Below are 17,500 nucleotides of genomic sequence, written 5' to 3'. Positions count from 1 at the left end.
TGACAAAAACTCCTCTGGTATCAGCTGCCAGGAAATCTCCGAATATCTTGGTGATCTTGGCCGACGACTTAGGCATAGGAGACGTTGGTTGCTATGGCAACGACACCATTAGGACACCCAACCTTGACAGGTAAAATGACGTGATGTAGGCTAGCTTTAGTATGCATTTGATTCTAGAAAAAAGATTGAGTGATCTCTCAATGTTTGTCCTTGACGGCATATTATAGAAAAGTGCCAGGGTTGATGCTCTTCTAATGTGAAAAAATACAGATGGGTTGATAAAGTATTTTGAAGATTGGTTGAACATTGAGGATTAAAGAAAGTCAGAGGTTAGCGACACACAGGTTGAAATGGTTAGCATAAGGCTGAAAATGCATGTGAAATTGACTTGAGGATATATGAGAGTCAATTGTGTGGTTGGATAAAGAAAAGACACTGTAAGTCAACTGGATCATTGGACAGATGTTGCAGAGTTTGTAAGGTAGGTCTGAATTTGGGGAGGGCTCCAAAAGAATGTCTGAGAAGTACAATTGTTCCATGGTATAAAGGTAAAGGTGACTAAGAATTATACAGTAATAACAGTTATTTAGTATAAAAGGTAAGATGTATTGTGAGATCTTGATGAAAAGAGCAAGACAGGCTACAGAAAAGCATAAATTAGAACATGTAGGCAGAAGAGTGAATGGTTTTGTGTGAAAGTAGGTGATATTTCTCCTGAGCTGGAGTCAACTGTGTAGCAATTAACCAGGTGAGGAATGTTTTGCCTTTTACAATGAAACAATGGTCTTCCTACTTCATATGTAACTCTCACATTTCCCTTGCACTTGTACAAACACTACCCTTCAACAGGCTAGCAGCGGGAGGAGTCAAACTGACACATCATCTGGCAGCTGCAGCTGTGTGCACTCCAAGCAGGGCTGCTCTGATGACTGGTAGATATCCTTCTAGATATGGTGAGTACATACTCCATATTCTGTAGAAGCAAAAAATATTCTTCTTCTATTAACGTGCTTTTTTCCCCATTTTTGCATGGGGTAAGAACAGTTGCCTTCTTTATGAAGGACTTTGTTATGGCTTTAGGGTAGACCGTATTCCCGATCGGCTCCCCTGCCTGACATATCTTAGACCCTGGAAGTGCATGTTCATGTGTTGCACCAGTCACCAGTGTCCTTTCTCCCAGCAACGAGGAGTCCTGGCATGGTTAGGTCGACAGTTAGAGAAGTTTGAGGTGTCTGTTATGATTTTAGGCGTTGGAGTGGCTTTGTTTAAGTGTGTATTATTATACAAGTTAAATTTTCGTCAAGCAAAAATATTTTCTTTCCAGTGTTCATAATTACTGTACTTGTTTTCCTGATAGTTTTACACAAAATGCTCAGTTTTGTATGAATCTACATGGTCCCTTGATAATCATATCTTTCTATTCCTATTCTATCTAGCATTTTCTTGATTGCTTTATCCTATACTTCCACTATAAATCTCACATCCCTTCAACCAACTTACCAATCTTCACTTCTATAGTGACTCGTTCCCTAAAAAATCTTTATAAAGAGTCAATGTCTATCACACCTCCACATTTCTCCTCTTTTATCCACCTATATGAAGAAGATTTAATAATCTTTGAAACTTTACACACACTGGCCTGTGGCCCACTTTTAGGTAAGAACTAAACATCCACCATTGTATATTGATTTACTTTTAAAAGCACTGATGTATTTTGATTTCTTCTAATCCCAATCAGCGAGTTTGATTATACGCAATAGATTGTATACCATCCACGGGGTATCTTTATCATTCTATCGTAATCTTTGCAGTTGGCCCACTTTATAATGTTCTGCTTTGTATACACCTTTCAGAGTTTATTATGCAATTTCAAATGGTTTAGTGAGAGTCTAATCAATTGTTGACTATTTTCCTTTAACCAATGTTCAAACAACTGCTATTATTGTCATCAAATTTACATATAGATTAATATTCTAACAACATCTAGGCATCTAATTCACAGACAGATTAATTTAATTTATTCACTAATTTTGCGGTTGAACTGCTTATGACAAGTTTTGATCAAATGGATTCAATTTAGCAACTAGTTACTTATTAAAGTACTTTTGAATGCAGTTACTTAAAACCAAGCCAAGTAGATTGAACTATGATGAGCTTGAATTACCCACATTTCTCATTGAACAGTCTCTCATACCTACAGTACATTTCTGTATTATGATCAAGGTCTAAAATATGATGTTCTGTGTTCTTAGGCCTAGGTCTAAGATATGATGTTCTGTGTTCTTAGGCCTAGGTCTAAAATATGATGTTCTGTGATCTTAAGCCTAAGTCTAAAGTATGATGTTCTGTGTTCTTAGGAGTATGTCTAAATTATGATATTCTGTGATCTTAGACCTATGTCTAAAATAAGATGTTTTGTGATTTTAGGCCTATGTCTAAAATATGATGTTCTGTGATCTTAGGCCTATGTCTAAAATATGATGTTCTTTGTTCTTAAGCCTATGTCTAAAATATGATGTTCCTTGTTCTTAGGCCTAGATCTAAAATATGATGTTCTGTGTTCTTAGGCCTATGTCTAAAATATGATGTTCTGTGTTCTTAGGCCTAGGTCTAAAATGTGATGTTCTGTATTCTTAGGCCTAGTTCTAAGATATGATGTTCTGGGTTCTTAGGCCTAGAACTAAAATATGATGTTCTGTGTTCTTAGGCCTAGGTCTATGATATGATGTTCTGTGATCTTAGGCCTGTCTAAAATATGATGTTATATGTTCTTAGGCCTATGTCTAAAATATGATGTTCTATGTTCTTAGGCCTATATCTAAAATATGATGTTCTATGTTCTTAGGACTAACGTCAGACGAAAGGATGGAGGTACCGATCATTCCACATTTAAGTACTAAAGTTACTTTACCGTTAGATGAAGTAACCATAGCAGCAGCGCTCAGGGCTGCTAATTACACTACTGCCATTGTTGGTAAGTGATTGTAATAATTTACAACCATTCTTTTTATTTATTATCTCCCCCTTATCGATGATAGCCGTTACTTACCTTTTAAAGTATAAGTTTGGAGGCAACTGTAGATAGTGGATGGGTCAAAATATAGTAAGCATAGGCCTATACAGAAACATGCACAAATGATTATTATTATAATAATAATGATAATTATTATTATTATTATTATTATTATTATTATTACTTTATACAAAAAAAATAAATATTGATTAAACATATATTTGTTAATATTCAGACAAAGAATAACATTATTAATTGGTGACTGAGTTTTAAGTTTTAGAGTTTCCAAAAAGTTTATTATTATTATTATTATTATTATTATTACATGCTAAGCTACAACCCTAGGTGGAAAAGCAAGATGCTATAAGCCCAGGAGCTCCAGCAAGGAAAATAGCCCACGGAGGAAAGGAAACAATGAAGTAAGAAAAGTAATTAACAATTGAAATAAAATATTCTAAGAACAGTAACAACATTATTTCCTTTCCTTACTGGGCTACTTTCCCTGCTGGACTCCTTGGGCTTATAGTATTCTGTTTTTTCAACCAGAGTTGTAACTAGATTAGTAATAATGATAATAATAATACCAATAATAAATAGTACCATAGTCTCTGTACCATGGTCTTTCACTGTCTTGGGTAGGAGTTCTGTTGCTTGAGGGTACGCTTGGGCCCACATTTTATATTCTTCTCTTCCTCTTTTTGTTATTGTTTATATATGAAATATTCATTTCAGTGTTGTTGCTGTTCTTATAATGTTTTATATTAATTATTAATTACTTTTCTTGCAGTTTCCTTATTTCCTTTCCTCCCTGGGCTACTTTCCCTGTTGGAGCCCTCGGGCTTATAACATTCTGCTTTTCCGACTAGGGTTGTAGCTTAGCAAGTAATAATAATAATAATAATAATAATAATAATAATAATAATAATAATAATAATACTGTATAGGGCCAGAAGAAAGGCCCTTAAAGTAAGTAAAATAACTAAGTAAAGTAATGCGCTAAGTAACATAAATTTAATCCAGTACAAGCTAAATCTCTATCTTTCTATTAGATCTAAGATATAATGAGCAAATTTACCTGAGTTATCATTCCTTGCTTTCTTAATTAACAGGTAAATGGCACCTAGGAATGCACTGTAGCCTGTTTGGTCTGTCATGCCCCGGACCTCTTCTCCATGGATTCCAGACCTTCTATGGAATTCCAGTGACCCTCTTTCTCCAGTTCGGTGACATCCAAACTTTCTGGAAGTTTCCAGTGTCGGAAACGAAGTACCAGGTATGAGTAATGGAGTATTTGGATTAGGGTTTTATGATTAAAATAAGAGAATTAGGCCAGGCCTTCTCCATCATGAGGCTCAATACTACACAGTACTCTAGAAGTTTTATTCCAGCTGTTACCAAGTTGTGGAATGATCTTCCTAATCGGGTAGTTGAATCAGGAGAACTTCAAAAGTTCAAAGTTGGAGCAAATGATTTTATGTTGACCAGGCGGACATGAGTCTTTTTATAGTTTATATATGACATATTTGTTTTTGACGTTGTTAATAGTTTATATAATGACATATCTGTTTTGACGTTGTTACTATTTTTTAGAATGATTTATTGTTAATTTGTTCTCATCATTTATTTATTTCCTTATTTCCTTTCCTCACTGGGCTATTTTTCCCTATTGGAGCCCCTGGGCTTATAGCATCTTGCTTTTCCAACTAGGATTGTAGCTTGGTTAGTAATAATAATAATAATATACCAAGTCTGACCTGTCCAGATCTCTGTTAAATTGATACGTATCTTTGCATTAGCTTGGAGTAACTACCTTAATAACTAGAGGGGCACTCAGTAGAGTGCAGACCTCCGCCGTGGCAGCTTATTTCTCGACCTTGACATGTATTAATTGGCGTGGATTTTCATACACTCAATTATGAACCAAGTTTGAAGTCTCTGTGACAGCGATGTCCAGACTTGGGGCTTATTACGCGAATTGGAAATTTTGCTTGACCGAGAGCTTGACCTTTGACCTTTACATCCAAAATTTAATAATTTTCAGCTTTTAATATAAAAGTTAATCTCTGCAAGTTTCATTACTCTACGATTAAAATTGTGGCCAGGAAGCTGTTCACTAACAAACACACACACACAAACGAACACACAAACAGGGATGAGAACATAACCTGCTTCCAACTTCGTTGGCGGAGGTAATAATTGTCCAAGGATTCAGAGTAAGAGTCAGTTCAGTAGCTGTCTCATTTTGTCGAATATATGTGTGTGTGTGTGTGTGTGTGTACATATCTATCTAAATATTTAGCCATTATTTTTGACAGGTCGAGTACACTAGTAACTAATACTTGACATCGTATGCTCTTTTCTTATCTGATTTTCAGACCCTGGTCGCAACTTGGCTGCTGTGTGTCATCAGTTTGTACCTCGGGAGGAAGAGATTTAATTGGGGCATTGTCACCTTCGTTTTTCTTCTCGTTCTCACCAACGTCATCCTCTTCGTCGTTTGGTTCTTCGTCAGCCACGTCGGTCTGAACAAAGGAACCCACTGGGGGGTGAGTTTTGGTTAAGCAGCCGTGTGTTGGTTTAGAAATATGAGAAAAGTGGAGACAAAGATAAAAGAGAGATTTGCAAAAAAAAAAAAAAAAAAAAAAAAAAAAAATTTAGGAACTGAAGTTGAAATCTAATCAAGGTAAAGATAAAATGAGTGTATAATTAGGTGATATGCATTACTGAAAACTAATAGCAGACACTGAATTAGATAAGATTTGACGAGGAACTAAGATAAATATTTTAGAATTAATTGTTGTTTGAAAATAGGAAAGCAAAGTTTCGTTATAAAAATCATACCTTATTGGATATGTACAATTCCTTCCAATTCAGTCGTATTTATTTTTTACGAATTTCCTCTTTAAATTACTTGACTCCTATTTCAATCTAAACTTCAGGACTTACTTTGGAATTTTGAGAACTTTTCCCTCATCTAGAATTGCCTTACACATTCTGGTCAGCTACTTAATCATACCATCGCTTTCATAATTCATTGCCTGTAGTATCATGAATTCCTTTTTATGCTTCAACTTTTAATTTGCGTCTCAAATTCATTTTAATTATTTTACTCTAGTAAGTATAATAAAATTTTCAACATTTGTTTTTATACTTTCATCAATCAGATCTGACTCCCCTTTACTGTGTATTTTTATCAAATCTCAAAAAAAAAAAATAATCAAAACATTTTTTCAAGTTTACATTTTCTTCAATATAATTGAGTAACTTGACTCAAGGATTCGTTTACTTTTTACGTTTTCCCAACAGTTATTTTTAGTAGATATTTATTTCTGTAAGTTCTTAATCACAACAATCACTAAATTTTCATTAATTTTCCCATAGCATTTCTGATTCTCTCCTCGAATGCTTTATGAATCTACGTTTTTATGTTGACCAGGCTGAGGTAAGTCTTTTTATAGTTTATATATGACATATCTGTTTTTGACGTTGTTAATAGTTTATATAGGACATATCTGTTTTGACGTTGTTACTGTTTTTAGAATGATTTATTGGTAATTTATTCTCATCCTTTATTTATTTCCTTGTTTCCTTTCCTCACTGGGCTATTTTTCCCTGTTGGAGCCCTTGGGATTATAGCATCTTGCTTTTCCAACTAGGGTTGTAGCTTGGCTAGTAATAATAATAATAATAATAATAATAATAATCTGTTTTGACGTTGTTACTGTTTTTAGAATGATTTATTGGTAATTTATTCTCATCCTTTATTTATTTCCTTGTTTGCTTTCCTCACTGGGCTATTTTTCCCTGTTGGAGCCCTTGGGCTTATAGCATCTTGCTTTTCCAACTAGGATTGTAGCTTGGCTAGTAATAATAATAATAATGATAATTACATCTGCATGATTCTCTTACCTTTTTGGTAAAGCATATTAGAAATAGAGGTAATCAACAACTATTAATTCTCAATTGATTCTTTCCAGGTATCCCCATGGCTCCACAAACACGGAAACTCCATGATTCTTAGGCAGGACAAAGTGGTCGAAAGTCCCATTGAGCTAGACGGGCTTTCGCAGCGCCTAGTTTCAGAATCAAGGCAATTTCTAAGGGCCCATGCCAAGGACGAAAAGCCGTTCTTCCTATTCCATTCTATGGCGCATGTTCATACGCCCATGTTCACCGCCCCGCATATGAAAGGCGTTAGCAAACACGGAAGGTAAGAAGAGTTATGGTCATTCTTGTTCTCTAGAAGTTTTATTCCAGCTGTGACCAAGTTTTGGAATGATTTTCTTAATCGGGTAGTTGAATCGGTAGAACTTCAAAAGTTCTTACTCGCAGCAAATGTTTTTATAATGAACACGCTTACATATATCTTTTTTATAGTTCATATATCAAATATCTGTTTTAATGTTAATGTTTTTGAAATATTTTATTTTTATTTTTCATTGCTTCTTATATCGTTTATTTATTTCCTTATTTCCTTTCCTCACTGGGCTATTTTTCCCTGTTGGAGCCCTTGGGCTTATAGCATCTTGCTTTTCCAATTAGGGTCGTAGCTGAGCTAATAATAATAATAATGATAATAATAATAATAATAATAATACTATAAGGTTTGATATGTGAAATCCAGGCCTGCCTATTGCATTGGGGATGATCGTCATTATTTTTCCTTGCCCATTATATTTATTTTGTACTCAGGTGTGAGAGATAAAGAGAGATAAAGAGAGATAAAGAGAGGTTTCGTTTTAATCAATTTAGGGCGCCCACTGGCGTCAGACATTTGGGTACACATAAAAATTTGCATTAAAAAAACGGCAAATGTCTGGCAACATTTATTCCAGGATTTTTACCGTTTCAAAAACAAATATATGGACGTAAAAGGAGGGATATTATGGTCACCAACCCGTAAAAAAATAATAAAAAAGTAAGGTAAAATTACGGTCGCCTGTATTTTACTGAAATACGGTTGAGAACAGTATATTTTTACGGAGAATTTCCGATTATAATTAGAGTTTTTTTCTAACTGTGTATATGGTAACAATTACATTGTTTACATAAAAAGTTAGGCCAAATGAATTCATACGGAATACAAAATAAGATTTAGAAAGACATTTCGAGAGAGAGAGAGAGAGAGAGAGAGAGAGAGAGAGAGAGAGAGAGAGAGAGAGAGAGAGAGAGAGAGAGAGATGCACTGTAAACACATTTTATTATCATTATTACTTTCTAAGCTACAACCCTAGTTGGAAAAGCAGGATGCTATAAGCCCGGGGGCTCCAACAGGGAAAATAGCCCAGCGAAGAAAGGAAACAAGAAAAAAAAAGATAAAATATTTCAAGAACAGTAACAACATCAAAATAAATATCTCCTACATAAACTATAAAAACTTTAACAAAACAAGAAGACAAATGATATATTATTATTATTATTATTATTATTATTATTATTATTATTAGCCAAGCTACAACCCTACTTGGAAAAGCAAGATGCTATAAGCCCAAGGGCTCCAATAGGGAAAAATAGCCCCGCGAGGAAAGGAAATAAGGAAATGAATAAATGATGAGAATAAATGAACAATATATCATTCTATAAACAGTAACAACATCAAAACAGACATGTCCTATATAAACTATTAACAACATCAAAACAGAGAGAATAGTGCGTCCGAGTGTACCCTCAAGCAAGTCATTTGATAAGAAGTGAACTTTTTTATATTATCAAACATTAGTTTTTCATTTACAAATTGTGAAATAGAATTACTCGGGGTAAAGCGTTGTTAGCAGACTTTTGAAAAAGGCTCGAATAAAGAAAATAAATAATGATGTTTGAATTATGTTAATTTAATAGAAGTTTTTCCGTCAATATTAACAGTTAATGGCAGGGAATATTGCCGAGAGCAAGAAAGTATTGAAAACGCCTAAGATCTGTTTTAAACATAATGGTATTTATTTATATATATATATATATATATATATATATATATATGTATAAATGAATATATATATATATATATATATATATATATATATATAATATATATATAGTATATATATATATATATACATATATATATATATATATATATATATATATTTATATATATACATATACACACACACACACACACACACACATATATATATATATATATATATATATATATATATATATATATATATATATACTGTATGTCTGTGTATGTGTGTGTAACTGGACTCTATAGATAAGAAAAAAGATCGTACTCTAAAAAAAAATTTCTTAAGAGTCTAAGTCCTAAGACCCTTTCTTCTAGGTATGGAGACAACGTCGAAGAAATGGATGAGAGCATTGGAGCGCTATTAGATTCCCTGAGGGAGTTTGGTCTCGAAGAAAACACCATCGTTTACTTCACTTCAGATCACGGAGGAGCCCTGGAGTCTATTGACCACGATGGACAGCGCATCGGAGGACACAACGGACTATTCAAAGGTAAAGCCACTCTTGGAAATATAAATGTAAGCACGGAAGGTGAGAGAAGAATTGAAGTTCATTGATATAGGTATTTTGGAGTAACCTTCTGAAAAAAACATACAGACACCTTACACGTCTCGAACTGTTGACCTAACTACGCCATGACTCCTCGCTGCTGGGAGGAAGGACGATAGTGGCTGGTACAACACACAAACACACGCTACCGGGGTCTAAGCTATGACAGGCAGGGTAGCCCGTTGGTAATACGGTCCACCCCAAAAGCCAGAGCAAAGTCCTTCAAAAGAAGGCAACCCGTCTTACCCCATACGAATGGGAAAAAGCACGATAATAGACGGAGTAGCCTATTAGAAACGTATCTGTCTAATGATCTGTTAGACAGGACTTGAAGCTCTGTTCAAGCTTGATATTTTCTAGAAGTGTCTGCAATTTCACCGTCCTTGTGAGCTAGGGATATGGGGTTTGGGAGAGTTTACAGGTTTAGCTGCTGAGTCATCAGCATCCATTGCATAGCCCTCCTTGGTCCTGGCTTTGAAGTATCCTATTGGAAACGTCTCTGTCTTATAACCTATTAGACGGGACTTGAACCCCTGTTCAAGCCTGGCAGTTTCATCGTCCTTATGAGCTAGGGATGTGGGGTTTGGGAGAGTTTATAGGTCTACCTTCTGAGTCATCAGCAGCCATTATATGGCCCTCCAGTGGATGCTAGTTAACTCATAATCAATCAATCAATTTTTGGTCCTGGCTTGGATGGAAAGGGCACTTGGGCAAAGGTAAGTTGCAGAATAAGTGACGTGGGATAGTGAGGTCTCTGGTAATGGTCTTTAGAGGAGTGTCAGAGGAAGCCAAGCTTGGAAGGTATTAAGGTATGATTGAGTCTGTTGTTGTCTCTGGTAATGAGATGGGGATGTTGAGTTTAGATGATAGCTCAACATTAAATATGTCAAGATAATGTCTGTAAAGTATCTATGGTCTGGAGAGGGATAAAATAGTGAGAGAAAAGTGTGACCCATCCAGTTTCATTCATGCACTTTCCACTTTAACGATTATTCCTCCATGGTTCAGTTTACTCTTGTTAACGGTCTCTTTTACTCTCACTTCTTTATTCCTTTTCTCGCATTCATGAGTACTGTTCTCTCTTCTGTCCCGCAACTTCGCTTCTAGCAGTCCCCTATTTTTCTTTGGTCAACATCTTTCTTCAGTTTCCTATCGTAATTTTTGTAATGTACCATACTATGTAACCATATTCATTGGAATTTCATGTTTTTCCACCAAAACCACCCTTGAAATTTGCATACTCGTCATCTGTTCCATTAAATTTGGTACATTTACTCTAGGTTCATGTTTTCTATATATCATTACTCTCATATCGAACTGACTTAAGAACCCTCATAGCTCTGTCGCAAGCATAGCATGGACTGTAATTTCACTTGGGTGCTGTGTTTGTGACAGATTTCGTCTTGTCAATATGCATTGAAAAGAATATCTGCCATGTGCATTGCAAATCTATTACTCTTCAATAGAAAAAAGGTTAATATTACTTAAAAGGAAAGTAAACAATGCATTTCTTCTATAGTTCTGATGACTTACTATACAGTACATTTTATTTCTGGAATTATCTTCATAGGAGGTAAACTCCAAGGAAGCAGTGAAGGAGGAATTCGAGTGGCTGGGATTTACAGCTGGCCAGGACATCTACCTGCTGGGAGGGTCGTGGACACACCAACATCCCTGCTGGATCTCTTGCCTACTGTCTTGGACCTAGCTCAGTTGCCGCCAATGCAGGAACTCGTTCCACACGCTAGTGATAAGGTGTGCTATTATTATTATTATTATTATTATTATTATTATTATTATTATTATTATTATTATTATTATTATTATTATTATCATTAAATGCTAAGCTACAACCCTAGTTTGAAAAGCAGGATGCTATAAGGCAAGGGGCTCCAACAGGGAAAATAACCCAGTGACAAAAGGAAACAAGGAAAAATAAAATATTTTAAAAACAGTAAAAACATTAAAATAAATATTTCCTATATAAACTATAAAAAGTTCACAAAACAAGAGGAAGAGAAACTAGATAGAACAGTGTGCCCTAGTGTACCCTCAAGCAAGAGAACTCTAACCCAAGACAGTGGAAGACCATGGTACAGAGGCTACGGCACTACCTAAGACTAGAGAACAATGGTTTGATTTTGGAGTGTACTTCTCCTAGAAGAGCTGCTTACCATAGCTAAACAGCCTCTTCTACCCTTACCAAGAGGAAAGTAAAGTGCAGTAATTAACCCCTTGGGAGAAGAAGAATTGTTTAGTAATCTCAGTGTTTTCAGGTGTATGAGGACAGAGGAGAATCTGTAAAGAATAAGTCAGACTATTTGGTGTCTGCGTAAGCAAAGAGAAAGAACCGTAACCAGAGAGAAAGATACAATGTAGTACTGTCTGGCAGGATTAATAGAGTACTCTATAAATCCTGGTGTGCTCGTAGGTCTCAAGTAGTAGCTAATTATAGTAATGATTAACGGAGTTACATTATATTGGTAATTTCTATTTTTTTTATATAATTTTGAATATGTATGGTTTTGTTCACCAGAGGTACACTGTTAAAAAAAATTATTTTAATCGGAAATTCTCCGTAAAAATGTATTGTACTCAGCCGTACTTCCGTAAAATACAGGGGACCGTAATTTTACCATAATTTGTTCTTATATTTTACGGGTTGGTGCCCGTAATATCACTCCTTTACGTCAATATATCCGTTATTAAAACAGCAAAAATCTGTGAATAAACATTGCCAGGCATTTACCGTTTTTTTAATTCAAATTTTTAACAGTGTATCTCAAATCTTGGTGCCTGGTTTCTAGTAGATCCTATTAGGAAGAAATAAAGAATGATCTGGTCACAGAAAGGTTTTTATTTTCCAGGAATTTCAGTTTTTTTAATATTCTATATTATCTATTTTCCATTAGATTTTAGCTAATTAACAAACTCTAGTTTTATAAATCCTCTGAAGGACCTCGACGGACAAAGCATTGCTGAGCTGTTGCTGAAAGGAGACGTTACCCCTCCAAAGGAACGAATCATGCTTCACCATTGCTGTACAGATATCCGGGCCATAAGGCTGACCAGAGGTTAGTGGTAAAGTCAATTTTTATATATTTTTAAGTAAAGGGATATATAATTTATCTATTCATGCCAATTTAAAGGTTTAAAGGCCACTCATGTATGACAGAGACAAGGGACAGTGACATTGCCCTATCAAGCAGGACAATGCCCTAGAGACTGACCATATATACATTTGATCAGCACCCAAGCCCCCTTTCCACCCAAGCTAGGATCAAGGACGGCCAGGCAATGGCTGATGATGACTCAGCAGAAGGACATATATGCTCCTCCAAACCCCACACCCTTAGCTCACGAGGATAGTGAGGTTGCAGCGACTAAAGTAACTAACGAGTTTGAGCGGGACTCGAACCCCAGTCTAGCATTCACCAATCAGGGACGTTACCACATCGGCCACCAAAACCCATTGTATTGAAAAAAGTAATTGGTATTTTTAGGAAATATATATCCATCATCTTAACATTTTCTAATGTTAGTTTATATATTTTTACGTGTAAATATTTACATGCAATTAAATGTTTACCATTTCATAAGAAAAATATAAGCTACCGTTAGCTTTTACGTGACATAAGAACAATTAAGTAAGAGTTATGGCGGATTAAGAACAAAATTGTTTGGAAATCTACTATGGCTTTAAAAGAAATATTTTACACAATCTTCTCTCTCTCTCTCTCTCTCTCTCTCTCTCTCTCTCTCTCTCTCTCTCTCTCTCTCTCCCTTATAAATATCTATCTATCTATCTATCTATCTATCTATCTATCTATCTATCTATATATATATATACATATATATATATATATATATATATATATATATATATATATATATATGTATATATACAGTTTATTCATTTATATATATATATATATATATATATATATATATATATATATATATATATATATGTATACTTATATATATATATATATATATATATATATATATGTATGTATATATACAAACGCATGAATATTCATATACATCTTTCAGGCAACCACGTTTACAAGATGCATCTCGGGAAAGTAAAATGGCACCAAGGCAGCACGCAGTGTGGATGGGGCAGAGTGCAGCATTGCCGGTGTTACGGAGACGCCTACCACCAAGACATATCTCATGAACCGGAACTGTATGACCTTTCGTTTGACCCCTACGAAGATCATCCCATCAGTCCTAGGTCGAATGAGTGAGTAATTTTCTCTATTTTTATTCAGTGTTCAGGGTATAAAACTCGAAACTATTTTTTCCTCTTGGAGCCCTTGGGCTTATAGTATCTTGCTTTTCCAACTTGGGTTGTAGCTTAGATAATAATAATAATAATAATAATAATAATAATAATAATAATAATAATAATCGATATTAGTGTTTTCAAGCTGTCTAAATAATTAGATAGATATGCAAACAAACACATATACACACAGATTTAACCCTTCCACCACGTCCCACTTTCCAAGTGTACCTCTCCCCCCTCTCACCAGGGTATGAGTACTCCCTCTTCCCCCTGAGCGTGATAGGGGAGATGGAAATAGCTCAAATGGAATTATATTACTCTCTTTAATTCACTACGCACTAGCTTGATTTTATACACTTCTAAAATGTTAAGGATGTTTTCTTGATACAAGGCTAACAAAGAAGTCCAGCATGTTTATGTTACCTCCCCCTTAGCTGAAGGGTTATTTTTGTTTTACGAATCCACTGTGGGACAAGTCGTAAAAAGGAAAATAATCATTCCTTTGCATTGCAAAATTTTCAACAATTGACACAATTAAGGCTCGAATATTGCAACTGTATGTCCAGTATATGTAAAATAAGAAATTATTCATGTAAATATACGATGATGTATATATGTTATAAATTGTAAGGTTGTAAATAATTGTTTACAAATTTTTTAGTCTTATGTAGCTTTTTTAAATACTAAACTTTTTTTTCTAGCTAAACGGAATAGTTATTGGCAAGGAATAACACTATTCCAATTAGTCTGGTGTAGCATATTTCAAAGTCTGAACTTTCTTTTACAGATACAAAGAAATCGTCGGTTACTTGCAGCAATATATGAAGGAGTGGAAGGCAAATGTCGTCTATCCGCCTTCTCCAATGAGTACCGTCAGAGGGATAATGTGGAGGCCTCTCCACCAACCATTCTGTTTGTTCTGCAGAGATGAGGTTACCATTTCTGAGTAGCCTTTACTGTACACTGAGTACCTCCTTTCTCTGTGCTGAAAGTAAGGACGATTGAGTACTGAGTAAATCACATTAATCATGTTTGATTCTCATGTCAGGATATTTCGCATTAAAATGTGTTGAAAAGCGACCAGTTTTTCACTGAGGATTTTTAATAAAATATATTCACCTTTTCCATTTCTTAACTTATTTCATCCAACTGAATAATAGAAATATGACTAAGGAAAGGAGCCACTCTTGTAAATGCTTATTATTTGATATATATACTTTATATCTATATATATATATATATATATATATATATATATATATATATATATATGTATATATATATATATATATATATATATATATATATAGATATTTATTTATTTATTTATTAATAATAAAGAAGGAACAACATAAAGATTTGAATCCAAATAGGATTAATGAAATGAATGCCAATTCAATGGACAAGGAACAGGGATATGTCCTAAAGGATAACTAATTTTACAAAAGGTCACCACCTAAGCTCGCCCCTCCAAGCTAGGACCAAAGAGAGCCAGACAATGGCTGCTGACGGTTCAATGAGGATAGGCACTACAGTACTGGGAATAATGGGGTGTGAGCAGGGCTCAAACTTCAGACTTAAATTTGCAATAGAGATGAAATAGTTCAGTGATAATTTTGTAACCAGATTTCAAACTGGACTGAAGCCTCCAGTAGGAGTTACAGAAATTATGGCTTGGCATCAGTCTGTAAAAAAAAAAAAAAAAAAAAAAAAAAAAAAAAAAAAAAAAAAAAAGTTTAAAGGCAACTCATGAATAGACGAGGCATGGGGCAGTGACATTTCCCTAGAAAGTAGGACGATGCCTTAGAGACTAACAAAAAAAAAAAAAAAAAAAAAAAAAAAAAAAAAACAAGTTTTAAAGGCAACTCATGAATGACCGAGGCGAGGGACAGTGAAATTGCCCTAGAAAGCAGGAAAATGCCCTAGAGACTGACCATATGTACATACGTTCAGCGCACAATTCAAAGCCCAACACCCTCTCCACACAAGCTACAACCAAGGAGGGCCGGGCAATGGCTGCTGATGACTCAGCAGGTAGACCATAGGCTCTCCCAAACCCCCATCCTCAGCTCACAAGGATGGTGAGGTTGGAGCGACCAAAGGAACTAACGAGTTTGAGCGGGGCTCAAATCTCAGTCTGGCAATCATCAGTCAGGGACGTTACTACATAGGCCACCACAGCCCTAAATTTCATGAAATAGAAATAATAAATATGGGGTTTTTTTAGTAGTACAGGAACTGTCATAGAGATAAAATCGCCCAATGATGTTTTTGTAACCAGATTGCAAACTGGATTGAAGCCTCCAGTAGGAGCTACAAAAATGACTGCTTTGTGTCAAACTGACAGAGGTACAAAGATGAACAGTTTGAATGATATAGGCATTTGTTCATTATATCTGTGTTTAATTTAACGCAAATGTAACATTACAAGTATTTGCAGTAATTTGATACCATTATAAAAAAATATTGAATTCACAATTTTTACATCACAAAACGGGCACGTAATACTTAAAAAAAAAAAAAAATAAAAAAAAAAAAAAAAAAAATGATAAAAGGCACAAGTTCCATGGTGTGATTTTAAGGAAAAATTATATTTTTCCTTTAGATGTTCTTAAATCAACTTTAGGCCTTCTAAAGGCCTTACTATTTTTTATAATTATATTCTAGAAGGAATCATTATCGAAATTTTACAATTTATGCAAGATGAAGCCCACAATGTTTAAAGCTATGCAATTCCTCTAATTTAGGCAGAAGTATTCAAGATTTCTTGTATTTTCTAATCAATTTATCATCTTTGGAATACAGTAGTTTAGTCTGCAATGTTTTCGATTGGTTGATTATTTGTTTCATGAGTTGAAAAGAACTTTGAAAGTCACTCATGCATGGCAGTGGCAAGAGACAATGACAATGCCCTGGCTAGTAGGACAATATCATAGAGACTGACCATATATGCATATAATCAGCGCCCCAGACCCCTCTCCACCCGAGCTAGGACCAGGGAGGAGCAGACAATGGCTACTGATGACTCAGCAAGTGGACCGATAGGCTCCCCCAAAACACCCCATCCTGGTGAGGTTGCAGACACTACAAGAAACTATTGATCTCTCGGCAGAGACGTTTCCAATAGGCCACCACAAACCCTCCAGGATGATATCCTTTGTAATCATTTAACCCAACTTCTTCTATTAACGTAATTTTTCCTCATGTATAGGGTGAGCAAAGTTCCCCTCTTTTCGAAGGACTTATCTTTGGCTTCGGGGTAGACCGTAGTTCCGATCGGGTGCTGCCCTGCCTGACATCGCTTAGACCCCGTTAATGTATGTTCACATGTTCTACCAGTCACCAGTGTCCTTCCTCCAAGCAGTGAGGAGTCCTGGCTAGTACAGCGGTAACGTGTTCGCCTCGCATTCGCATGATAGCAGATCAATCCCAGCCCGGGACCGTGAGTTTAAGCTTTTTACTGGGGAGGCCAACGCTGTGTTTGGGCACCACAGTGGGGTGTTGGGCTTGCCTGGCTGACGTTCTGGTGAGCATATCTTCTTTGAAATTGGAACTGAAACCAGACACCTTTACCTTTAGTTAGTAATAAAACTAATTTTATATGAATAAACTTTATTCATCAATATTCACAGTCAATCTTTAACATTAAAGAGTTTTAGGCTCCTACGAGCCTTTTG

The 17,500-nt window shown here is 35.3% G+C and overlaps 2 protein-coding genes across 2 annotated transcripts in view; one reads left to right on the top strand and one right to left on the bottom strand.

Annotated features, from left to right (window-relative positions):
- LOC137639075 (arylsulfatase F-like) overlaps window positions 1-14,921 on the top strand; it is a 14,978-nt gene extending 57 nt beyond the window's left edge. The window contains exons 1-11 of the mRNA XM_068371397.1: window positions 1-130; window positions 850-953; window positions 2,846-2,974; window positions 4,123-4,286; window positions 5,389-5,559; window positions 6,991-7,223; window positions 9,297-9,472; window positions 11,100-11,284; window positions 12,486-12,603; window positions 13,586-13,778; window positions 14,611-14,921. The exon at window positions 1-130 is cut by the window's left edge and continues 57 nt beyond it. Of these exons, the coding sequence (XP_068227498.1) occupies window positions 1-130; window positions 850-953; window positions 2,846-2,974; window positions 4,123-4,286; window positions 5,389-5,559; window positions 6,991-7,223; window positions 9,297-9,472; window positions 11,100-11,284; window positions 12,486-12,603; window positions 13,586-13,778; window positions 14,611-14,773 (1,766 nt within the window). The 3' untranslated portion in view covers window positions 14,774-14,921. The remainder of the gene's footprint in view (window positions 131-849; window positions 954-2,845; window positions 2,975-4,122; window positions 4,287-5,388; window positions 5,560-6,990; window positions 7,224-9,296; window positions 9,473-11,099; window positions 11,285-12,485; window positions 12,604-13,585; window positions 13,779-14,610) is intronic.
- Window positions 14,922-17,446: 2,525 nt separating this feature from the next.
- Window positions 17,447-17,500, bottom strand: part of LOC137639940 (steryl-sulfatase-like) — a 23,992-nt gene continuing 23,938 nt past the window's right edge. The window contains exon 12 of the mRNA XM_068372247.1: window positions 17,447-17,500. This exon is cut by the window's right edge and continues 146 nt beyond it. The gene's annotated coding sequence lies outside the window, so the exon portion shown is untranslated.

The sequence above is a fragment of the Palaemon carinicauda genome, chromosome 4 (genome assembly GCF_036898095.1).
Source record: "Palaemon carinicauda isolate YSFRI2023 chromosome 4, ASM3689809v2, whole genome shotgun sequence".
NCBI lineage: Eukaryota > Metazoa > Arthropoda > Malacostraca > Decapoda > Palaemonidae > Palaemon > Palaemon carinicauda.
Note: the sequence above shows the minus strand (reverse complement) of the source record. Positions and strands in the feature narration are given on the sequence as shown.